At 34.4% G+C, this 12,077-nt stretch overlaps 1 protein-coding gene across 10 annotated transcripts in view; it reads right to left on the reverse strand.

The window, feature by feature from the left end:
* The window catches only part of FBXW7 (F-box and WD repeat domain containing 7), a 203,923-nt gene that overhangs the window by 125,467 nt on the left and 66,379 nt on the right, over nucleotides 1-12,077 (reverse strand). For 7 of the 10 annotated variants that reach the window (XM_082463379.1, XM_082463375.1, XM_082463371.1 and 4 more), the window contains one exon: nucleotides 11,911-12,012. The exons of the other annotated variants lie outside the window; for them this stretch is intronic. In XM_082463379.1, coding sequence (XP_082319505.1) covers nucleotides 11,911-11,961 — 51 coding nt within the window. In that variant the 5' untranslated portion in view covers nucleotides 11,962-12,012. The remainder of the gene's footprint in view (nucleotides 1-11,910; nucleotides 12,013-12,077) is intronic. 10 annotated transcript variants of the gene reach the window in all.

Below are 12,077 nucleotides of genomic sequence, written 5' to 3' on the forward strand. Positions count from 1 at the left end.
CATGAGGAGAGGACATGGAAGCTCTGTATGGCCCCTACCCTCACCCTAGACCTTGCCTATTCCTCTCTTCCATTTGGCTGTTTCTGAGCTGTATCCTTTAAAATAAAAGTATAATCGTAAGTACAGAGTTTTCAGCGAGTTCTGTGAATCATTCTAGGGAACCATCCAATCTTTCTAGTTGTAGAAACCTCTGAATTTGTAAACAGGTCAGACAAGAGCAGGTAGCTTGGGGAACACACTTGTGGCTGGCATCTCAAGTAAAGGCAGTTTTGTTGGAAACCTTGCCCTTTAACTTGTGGGATTTATCATTAACGATAGTTAGTTTCCAAACTGAGTTAAATTGAATTGTAGGACACCTGAGAATTGGAGCTGGAATATAGATATTAACTGTGGAATTTAGGAAAGATTTCTGGTTAGAAGGTAAAGGAAAAGGGTAGGAATATAGATATTAACTGTGGAATTCAGGAAAGATTTCTGGTTAGAAGGTAAAGGAAAAGGGTAGTGGTACTCAGTTTCCACTGGACTTCTCCACCACTCTTATCCTCCCCAACACCATAAAAAGGAGAAAGTTCAGGAGACTTTTGTAAGTTGACGTTTAAAATAAACTTTCTAAGCAGATTGACACAGTGGTCAAAAATAAACTTTACTAGTTTATGAGGCACATTTATTTTCACCTTCAGAGAGAGTGCCTAATAAATTTCTGACTTTTTTAATATTTTTAACTCTTAGAGATAAAAGATATGTATCAACTTAGTCAACTAAAAAGAATGATCCAGATGTGTATGATCCATCATAACTCTGAAACATTATTAGGAAATCAACACATCTGGGCTCTAGGTCAGACAAACCTCAGTAGGCAATATTATCTTAGGCAAACCACCATCTCATAAACAGCCATTTGCTCATTTTAAAATGACAGCATAATAATCTCATGTTGGATTGCTACCCTAGTCCCATCTCTGTATAAACCAGCTCTATTAAGAGTCAACTGACTTCTAACTGGAAAGAACTGCTTACAGGGTGGATATGACAAGAAACAAGTCCAAAAATCAAACAGAGAAAGAGGGAGAGAGAGACAGACAGAGAGAGACAGAGAGAGGAAGGTGGGAAGGTGGGAGCCTGTGATTGGAAAACCACCCCAGTTATGTTTGGTTTGCTATGTCACTTCTATGGGTCACTGGAAAGTCTTAGCGTGTGATGAGAGACTGATAAGCAATTCAGTCTTTTCCACTTTGTAGCACAGCTGAAAGCAAAACCAATACAGCCCTAACATAGCTAGACAACCACAATTAAAATGTTCCCCAACTGGTATGATCAACTTATGGAAATTAGGATCTAGTTACTCCTCTGCATATTCACTGCAAGGTGCAGTGAAACAGCCCCAAATGACAGGTGAGAAGTGGTGGTCCAGTGGTAAAGAATCCACCTTCCAATGCAGGGGACACGGGTTCAATCCCTGGTCGGGAACTAAGATCCCACATGCCGTGGGGCAACTAAAGCTGCGTGCCACAACTACTGAGCTCGCACGCCTCAACTAGAGAGCCCACGCTTTCTGGAACCCGCGCGCCACAACTACAGAGCCCACGTGCCACAACTAGAAAAGAAAAAAGAACGTGCATGCCACAACTAGAGAGAAGCCTGCACACCACTAAAAAAGTGGTATTCTCCGCTAAGTTACTAGCCAAAATAGTACAGCAAGTTCAGACTACAACATAACTTTACTACCTAAAATAGCATCCCATCTATCATTAATGCCATAAGAAAAATAGTCAAGCCAGAAAGATGACTTCAGGATCATCATATTTTCAAAACTATCAGCAGATCCACTTTTTTCAAACAAGCTTTGGGGCAAATCTCTTTGAGGCAAATAAGTTGCTACAATACCATAGCCAAGTTAACTACAAGAGTAGCCAAAACATGCAAAGAGCAAACCCAACAGTCATTCCTAAGATTCTTTTTATAGACAGCAGTTAATTCAGTTAACCCTGGTGATAAATGGGGAGTCATATCATAGGCAGACTGACCTTACATTCATACAGCGGTGATTCCAAACCATGGGGGAAGTGTGGTTTGAAAAAGCACAGTCAATACTACAATAAAAACACCAATTTTCTTTGTACTACAAAGTACAGAAAGTAATACTTTATAAATCCCTAATACTAACACCTTCCAACTGTGGATAATAATAGGTAAGGATGGGGGAGGGCAGAACCTTCTGCCATAACTATAAAATGGAGTGTAACAATGGTTTTAATAGGTATTAAGGGAGGGGGAAAGGAGGGAATGCAGGAAAGAAAAATGGCCTAGGGCACTGACTTGCCTATTTCGAAAAGTCAGGGATGAGTTAAACTGTAAACTCTCTCCAATGGCATCCCTGTATAATAACCGTGATTCAAATGGGAAACCCTAAGTTATCCAAAAATAAACTATGGTCATGATATGCTACTTTTTAAAAAAGCAAAGTGTATGACATATTATTAAAATAGTCATATCAAAAACATTAAAATTTTTTTTTTACTATCCAGAACAAATTCTGTGGAATTTATATTTTATCATAAAGTTTCTAATTATATTGGAGCTAAAATTGCTAATTTCCATAGCAAATAGATTCGGAAAAGTCAGAAATCCTCAAAAGCAAGATCTGGGGATGTAATACACATAAATATACATTACTATATAAATAAATATGTACTATACCTATTCTGAGTTAAAGAAGTAACAATACTAAACAAATTGAAAATGTTTACTTTATGCTATTCATAAGATAGTGATATTCAACCATTTCCTCCCAAAAGAACCTTCTGCAAATAAAATCTTAAATGGAACTATAATATTTGAAAGATATGAACAATGTTATTAGTGTAAAGTTATGTTGAGCTATATTTACTTACATAAAGAGAATTAATAAAACAATGTGGCTGTCTAATAAATGTAAAAATATGTAGTCATGAGTTTTTATCAGTTTCAGCAATTTATTTCTGTATTGTCTGGGTTAGACTATATTAAGAAAATCCTGATACATAAAGATAAGTACCTGAATAAGAAATTTCTAAAAGATACACTGGAACATTTCAATCCAAAGCTAAATCACTAACAGTTTCCAACAACTGTTAACTTATTATAAATGTATAAAACTAAACACTCCAAATTTAAAATGAGTACTAATATTATCTGTAATACAATATGCTCGAAATATTTACAGATTCATTAACTACACAACGACTATATACATTATTGACAAAGCACAAAAAGAACACAGGAGCTGTATACGCATCTGAGTCTCAGCCACGTTTAGCTGAGCCCACACCCTCCAGTCCCCTCACCTATGCAGTAGAGTCATCATTCTTAAACTTTACATACAGAATATATCCAGTTGGAAAACTTCCTTAAAAAACACTGGTGAGTTTAAAACTTTCTTTTAAATGACACTGAGAGATGGAAAAGAACTCCTAATATCCAGGAACTTGCCTAGTACCATCTGCCAGCCTTGATATTCTTCTGCTGAACATAAAACAATTTCAAAGAACATTCGCATTAGACATGGTCACTCTGATCAGGATGGACCGAGACTACAACAAGACCACTCAGGAATCAGATCTGAACACAGGCAAAATATGAACACTCTCCAAGCCTCAAAATACCAAACATCCCCCTCTTGCAAAAAGTATGAGTGAATGCTGCCTCTTTAACAATTACAGCTCTAGTCTCACTTTATTCTGCCATCCCTATAGATAAGACTTGTTGGGGTACGAAATCATAAAGCTGTTCCTGCTTTTCGACAGTACCCAATCCAGAGTGGACTTCTGCGACCTTGGACCATTCCCAAAATCACTCAACCAAAGCCCAAATCCTTTAAGTCCTGACACCCTCTTACTGGGACCCCATGGTCACCCATAGTGTGTGTTCTCCCTTGCTGCAATGAGTAATACACCCAACTTGTCCAACTGCAGCTGTGCTTCTGGTGCTCTTTGCTGGAGGGCATTGACAATACATTTAGAAGAAAGCAGGAAATGCTTTTAAAAAGCTGCTCTGACAGCACAAGTTAATATACTAGTGGTGTCTAACACTTTAAAATTTGATACACCACAACTGTTTTAAATTTGTGGTTAATTTAAAATTGTGTTTTTAAATACCGTAAACACTAAAACTAAGTGTAATAACTGATTCAAGCAAGAATCATCAACAGATGATAAAACTGTTGGATGAAAACTTGGGAGGAAACATATTCACATGGCCTCAAAGTATCACCCTCAGGTTACTTATAAGCAATAAGGGAGAAGTAGCTTTATAATAAAGAAATCTGGCCATCACCACCTTGAGAAAATAATCAAACTTATCATGAACAATAATGAACCAAACTGGTATGTGTGATACACTGAAAAGCATACACTATCACCTATGTTGTAGTTTTGCCAAAATGTTTTAACCTGAATCCAATCATAAGGAAATACTCAGAAAAATTTGAAAATGTAAAATTGCCTACAAGGCAACTAGCTGGGACTCTTTAAAATGTCAGTGTCATAAAATACAAAATAAAGGCAAGAGAGTGTTTCAGATTAAGAGAGACTAAAAAAAACCATTATAACCAAACACGAGTGATCCTGGATTAGATCCTAGATTGGGCAGGCAGCAGGTGGGGATGGGGATTATAAAAATCTTTAGAAAGCAATTAGGAAAATTTGAAAATGGACAGTATTATTAGATTTTATCAAATCAAGGCTAATTTTCATGGGTACAATAATGATACTGTTGTTATACATTTTCAAAAATCTTATTTTTATATCATACATGCTTAGTATTTAGCAGTTAAGTGTTAGAATGTATAAAACTTTTTTTTTCCAGCTTTGAGATATAATTGACATATAGCACTGTATAAGTTTAAGGTATACAGCAAAATGATCTGACTTACATACATCATGAAATGATTACCACAGTAAGTTTAGTGAGCATCCATCATCTCCTACAGATGCAGAATTAAAGAAACAGGAAAACAAATTTTCTTTGTGATGAGAACTCTTAGGATTTACTCTCTTAACAATTTTCATATATAACACACAGTGGTGTTAATTATATTTATCATGTTGTACATTATACCCCTAGTACTTGTCTTATAACTGGAAGCTTATACCTTTTGACTGCCTTCATCCAATTACCCTCCCCACATACCCCACCTCTGGTAACTACACATCTGTTCTCCTTTTCTATGTATGTATGTTTGTTAGTTCGTTTTTGAAGTATAACTGACCTCAAGCACTACGTTCGTTCCTGTTAACATAGTGAATCAGTTTTTCTATACATTTCAGGATGATCACCATGTTAAGTGTAGTTACAATATGTCACCGTACAAAGATATTACATAGTTAAAGACTATATTCCCCACAATGTTCATTTCGTACCCATGACTCATTTATTTTGCAAATGGAAGTTTGTACTTCTTAATTGCCCTCACCTAGTTCTTTCCTCCAACCCCCTCCTCCCTTCTGGCAACCACCTGCTTGCTCAAAACTTACTTTCTAAATGTGTAATCAAAAGAAGATTATATGTGTATATGTAAATGTAGATATGGATATGAATAGAAACAGAGATACAGACTGGAAAAAATGTGGCAAAATATTAACAAAACGTTAACAACTGGTTGAGTCTAAGTGAAGAGTATACAGGTGTTCACTGTACTATTTTCTCAACTGTAGGTTTGAAATTTTTTAAACAAAAAGGAGAAAATAAACATCAAACTTTTTTATCTAAAAAACTTTAGTCTATAGAATCTGTAAAATATTTGCTTCCACAGAGTAGTCTGGAAACCAGTAATATAATTTATCAATATTTTCCATTTCTATATTGAAACAATATAGAAATACCACGTACGATATAAAACACCATTTAAAAAAATTTTTTTTAACTGGCAACAAACTGGGACAATGTTTTTGAAAGAGATGTAAAATCCAAAGGATTAAAATGATAACCAGATTATATTTTTTAAAGACAATTTTAATAGAAAAAAATGGGAATATATAAGTAGACAACTCACAGTAGAAAGAATTACCAAAAACTTACAAAAAGGTGTTTAGCCTCACCAATAATTAAGAAAATGCAAACCAAAACAATGAGAATATATTTTTCAGTTAAAAGATTATCAAAAACAACATCAAGTATTAATGGGAAGGTAGTGAAATGGATATACCCATCCACTGATGACAGTAACACGTGAAGGACAATTTCACAGTATCTATTACATTTTTTTTAATGTTTATTATACAGCAGTTATACTTTTTGTTAGCTACCCTAATATTCAAGTAAACATAACAAGGTTGCTTGTTGCAGCCTTGCTTATGATACCAAGAACTTCAAAATTACGTTAATCTAGCAATAAGAGAATGGCTAAACATTAAACTATAGTACAACCTTCATATGGAATCCTAAGAAGAAGTCAGAATAAGTCAGATATTAGGTCCTAATACCTAAGTATTAATGTGGTAGTGACAACAAATTTTCTAACCAAAATTCATTCTCGCTTTCCATAGTAACGGCAATGTAGCAGGGCACTCTGCCTTACAATTACACCTAAATTCTCATCAAAGGAAAATGAATTTTAGAAACAATGTGTGCCCTTCTGCACTGGGCATTTTAAGAGAGTGGGTATGCAGATTATTTCTCCTTCCTAATACAGTTGGAACATGAAAATAAAGGACAAGGATGAAGGACCTAAAAGATGAAAGCAAACTGGGTCCCCAAATGAGCACTTGAAAAAGTTTCATTGCCAGTTTGAAAATGTGAAAAATTCTCCAATGGTAACCTCATTATAACTAGAATCAAAATCTAAATTCCTTAAATTTTTATCCAGCCCATATATAATTGCTTTAAGTATATAATTTGCTTTCCTTTTCAATCTCATCTCCAACCACTGGGCTCCAACCTCATTGCCTCCTCTTAATAAGCATACCAGACATTCCCACAACAGTGCCCCTACTTGAATTGCTCTTTCCGCCAAACCCTCATAAGGTTCTCTCCATGCCTTTAATCAGATCTTTGTTCAAGTGCCACCTCTTCAGAAAGACACAGTCTCTCTAAACCATCCCCCACCAAGCCCATCAGACTGCACTTGCATCTGTGCTCTATCCCTTTAATAGGGGCACATCTAAGTTTTAAGGGGCCTGAAGCTTCTGAAAACTGGAGGATTTAAAAGAAAGAATACAAAATTAGAAATGAAAGTGAATACATATTTGAAACGTGAAAAAATAACAAAATACTAATTTTTAAAAGACTGACAAATACCATAAATAAATCCAGAAAAATAACACGTTAATTAAATGTCTGAAACAATTCTGTTACGCCATAATTCCTTTATTTTTTGGTTGAGTACTCTTTGCTTGGCTTTTCATGTGACAAAATTTTATAATGTCTCCTATACAGAGATTAGGAGGATAATTTAGTCTTTCCTCTAGCATAGTTGATCATCACGTATTTTTTATTCTTCAAAGTTTACAAACTTCGAATTTCACAACCTGTTATTGCGAATGTCGTGTAAATTTTTGAGAGAGTTGACAAATATGAGGAACTCCTATCAAGCTTCTTTCATATATAAACTTGAGATTTCAATTCAAGTTTTCTTGTGCAGTAACTAATCTTACATACCCTAAATTTAAGACATTCATTGATGATAAGACAATCATCAATGTCATTCTTGGTGGGTTATGAGTTTTATGCTATGTTCACTGATCAGAGATTCTGGTTTCAAACAAGTAACTTATTTAAATATTTTTCCAATATTTTCATATGATTCATTCTTTTTCATTAATTGGATTATCAAAAAACCAAGAGCCTATTACTTCTGTTTATAATTTATTTTTTCCTCTTAAATGAATTACTGCTTTTGCATGATCGAAACATTTTTATGTCACAATTCACTTTGCAATGTCAGAATAACTTCTAATTACTTGTGGCACATCTTTAACCATTTTTGTTTCATATTCCATTAATTTAATCTAAATTTTATCTTAATTCTTAAATAAATGTAAATATGACAAAAGAATACACCTTTAACATACTTCCAAATCAGAAGTCTATTATTTCATACTTGCTTTACTAAAGTGTTCCAATAAGCAGATGAAATCACATATTTTAATTTTATTAAATATGCTATCTCAACTAAAATAGGAAAAACATTTGGTAAATATACAATTATACACATTACATTGTGGATTATTTTCTATACAAGAGTACAGACATTTTGAATGAGCAGGATGAAAACTTAATCTTACAGTTTTAGATACGTATCTGTAAACGTTTCCATAGACTTGATTCTGACTTTGTACATTTCAAACCTAGTTTCTCCTTTGCTGCTACTAGTAGTGTACTCATACTTCTAGTAATGACCATCGGAGGACACTTTCATGATGTATATGCGCTCTAGCCTTATACATTCCTGTCACAATGTCTAGAGACACTGGACATTAAGAACACATCCCTACAATAGGACAGCTAGCAATAATTTAATTATACATGGTCATGACTGATCTCCATATAAGTATATACCACTACACCCAAATTAAATGAAATATATCCCCAGCTCAGATTACTTTAGCCAAAACCAAACAAACTGTCTGCTACTTATACCTACAAAAATCTTTAAATCTGTGTTAAAAGATCTTTTCAGACATTTGCCAGGTAATAACTACATAACTGAATGAGAGAAAGAAGTGCTAATATTAAAAGAATTACCCACTGTTACCAGAGTTTTGTCCCAGGAATTCAAATCTTATGTAACATTAGGAGAAGAAAAAAAAATTACTAACAAATTTCAGGAAGTGCAACAGAAAATAAAAAATGGATCTCTAAGAAAGTACAAAGAATATAATCAAAGTATTACTAAATTCACAGTGAGAAAGGTAAGTGAGAGAAGCAGGATTAGAATGTGCCTCACATTAAAATTTAGGCTCAAATCACACTAGTTAGCTCAAAACACTATGCAATTTCAAAACAGGCAATAACAGGAATTTTTTTAACTTATTAAACTGCTATATGCTAAATGACCATCTGGGTATTTTTCAAATTTGCCTACCATGTATACTGTGAGTTAGGTTAAAACTATTATAGATCAAAAGTTCACATTCCAGTTTAGGAAAGAAATTTGTTTTTATTATATATAAGGTTGTGCTGGGGTAGCAGTAAATGCACAGGGGGAAAAACGGCATCCACCAGAGCTTAAATCAAACAAAATCAAGTTTTCCCTGGCAAGACTATACTACAACATATGACCACACACACATACACACAAAAAGCTATTATAAGAATCCTACAGTACAAAACTACAATGAACTAAAGTCCTCTTTAGCATCCAAGCAAAAGCATTAAAACAGGAAGGAAAAAGAAGTTCAAAACCTAGGTGACACATCGGTGAACCGAAGACAATTTATACATCTACATTTTTTTTTTTAAACATCTTTATTGGAGTATAACTGCTTTACAGTGTTGTGTTAGTTTCTGCTTTATAACAAAGTGAAACAGCCATACATATACATATATCCCCATATCTCCTCCCTCTTGCGTCTCCCTTCCACCCTCCCTACCCCACCCCTCTAAGTGGTCAAAAAGCACCGAGCTGATCTCCCTGTGCTATGTGGCTGCGTCCCACTAGCTATCTATTTTACATTTGGTAGTATATATAAGTCCATTTACATATTTTTAAATCACTAAATACTTAAGATGTAGCTCTCTTCATTAGTGTAACTAACCCAAGGAAACTAAATGAGGAATAAAACTACTATTTGAAAAGAGAGAAAAAAATCCAATCCAGTAACCAGATTACATAACAGAAAAATGGATTAACCAGGTAAGCACCAATTACTAAAACAGCTGACTTACCCATAAAAAAATAAAACCAGGAAGAATAAAAAATCCATAAATCCAAAACCTTCCTTCAAAAAATACTCTTGACCAAGATGATTTCACTGGTGAATTCTACCAAACAGTTAAGGAAAACATATGCCAGATTTACACAAACTATATATTTGGCATATAAACATATGCCAGTAGTATACAATAGTATACAAAATAGAGGAAAAGAGGACACTTTCCAGTTTTGACAAAATTTTCAGCAAATCAAATCCAGTGATACATAAAAACAGTAATACAGTCTGACAAAGTAAAGTTTATCTAGGAATGCAGGGTTGAGTTAACATGAAAAATAATTAATGTAATTCAACCACATTAATAGTTTAAGAGAAAATCTATATGATTGTGGCAATAGATGCAGAAGTCAGTGATAAAATCAAATACCATTAATGATTAAAAATAGACAAACAAACAAAACCATTCAGCAAAGAACTTTTTCAACCAGATGGAGTATCTATGAAAGTCCTATGGTTAACAACATACTTAATAATGAAATATCAAATATATTCTCCCTAAGTTTGGGAGCATGGCAAGAATGTCTGTTCTCATTACTTATATTCAATATTATACTGTAGAAATTCCAAATAAAAAGGTAAGAAAAAGAAAAGCAAAAAGATCAAAAAGGAAGTAAAACTGTCTCTGTTCACATGATTGTTTATGCAGAAAATCCTAAGGAATCTGCCCCACAAAGGTACTACAGACAGGAAATAACAAGCACTGATGAGGATGTGGAGAAACTATAACCCTTGTAAATCGCTGATGGTAATGTAAAATGGTGAAGCCACGATGGAAATCAGTTTAGCAGCTTCTCAAAAAGCTGAACATAGAACAACCATATGACCCAGCAATTCCACTCCTAGATATACACCCAAGAGAACTGAAAAGAGGACTCAGGTACTTGTACACCAAATTTCATTGCAGCATTATTCACAACAGCCAAAAAGTGAAAACAACCCAAGTGTCCGTCAATAGATGAAGAGATAAACAAAATGTGGAATACTGCAATGGAACATTATTCAGCCATAAAAAGGAAGGAAATTCTGATGCATGCTCCAACACAGATGTACTTTGAAAACATTATGCCAAGTGAAATAAGCCAGACACAAAAGAACAAATACTGGATGAGAGTCCACTTGTATGAAATATCTAAAATAGGCAAATTCATACACACAGAAAGTAAATTAGATACTACTAGGGCCTGGGAGAGGGGGAAATGAGAAATTATTGCTTAATGGGTACAGAGTTCAGTTTTTTTTATCACCTTAAGAAAAAAAAAAAAAACTACCACACATTACTGAGAGAAATGAAAAAACAACCTAAACAAATGAAAGATATACCATGTTCATAAGTTAGAAGACTAAGCATTGTTGGGAATTCCCCGGCAGCTCAGTGGTTAGGGCTGAGTGCTTTCACTGCCAAGGGCTCAGGTTCAATCCCTGGTCAGAGAACTAAGATCCCACAAGTGGCACAATGCAGCCAAAAAAAAAGATTAAATACTGCTTAGTATGTCAATTTGTCATAATAGGTCTTATTATGACATGTTATATTAAATACTGTGTAATACGTCAATTCTTAAAATCTTGATCAGATACTTCACCAAAGATATTCAAACAGTCAATAACACATGAAAAGATGCTCAACATTAACATCAGAGAAATACAAAAACACAACACCCCCAACTTTGTGCTGTTGTTCTCATATATACATTACAAACCCAAAAATACAGTATTATAAGTTTTGCTTTAATCAGTAATTTTTTTTTAATAATAAAAGTATACAGCGAACCCTTAAACAACACAGATTTGAACTGTTCAGGTCCCCTTATACATCGATTTTTTTCACTAAATATGTACTACACAATCCATGGTTGGTTGAATCCTCAGAGGCGGAACCCAGATACAGAGAGTCAACTGTAAAGTTATATTCAGATTATCAACAGTGTGGAGGGTCGGTGCTCCTAATGCCATAATGTTCAAGGGTCAACTGTATATAGTTTTTTATAATTACCCAATTACTCACTATTTTTGATGTTGGTTTCTTCCTGTTATAACACTTGAAATCTGGTGCCATTTCCCTTCAGACTGATGAACTTCCTTTAGAATTGCTTGTAATGGTGGTGGGCTGGCAAAAAATTCCATCAGTTTTTGTTTACTTTTCAGTGGTTCACTTGCTTCTATGATTTTCCT

This window comes from Balaenoptera physalus, assembly GCF_965194825.1.
Source record: "Balaenoptera physalus genome assembly, chromosome: 5".
Classification (NCBI taxonomy): domain Eukaryota; kingdom Metazoa; phylum Chordata; class Mammalia; order Artiodactyla; family Balaenopteridae; genus Balaenoptera; species Balaenoptera physalus.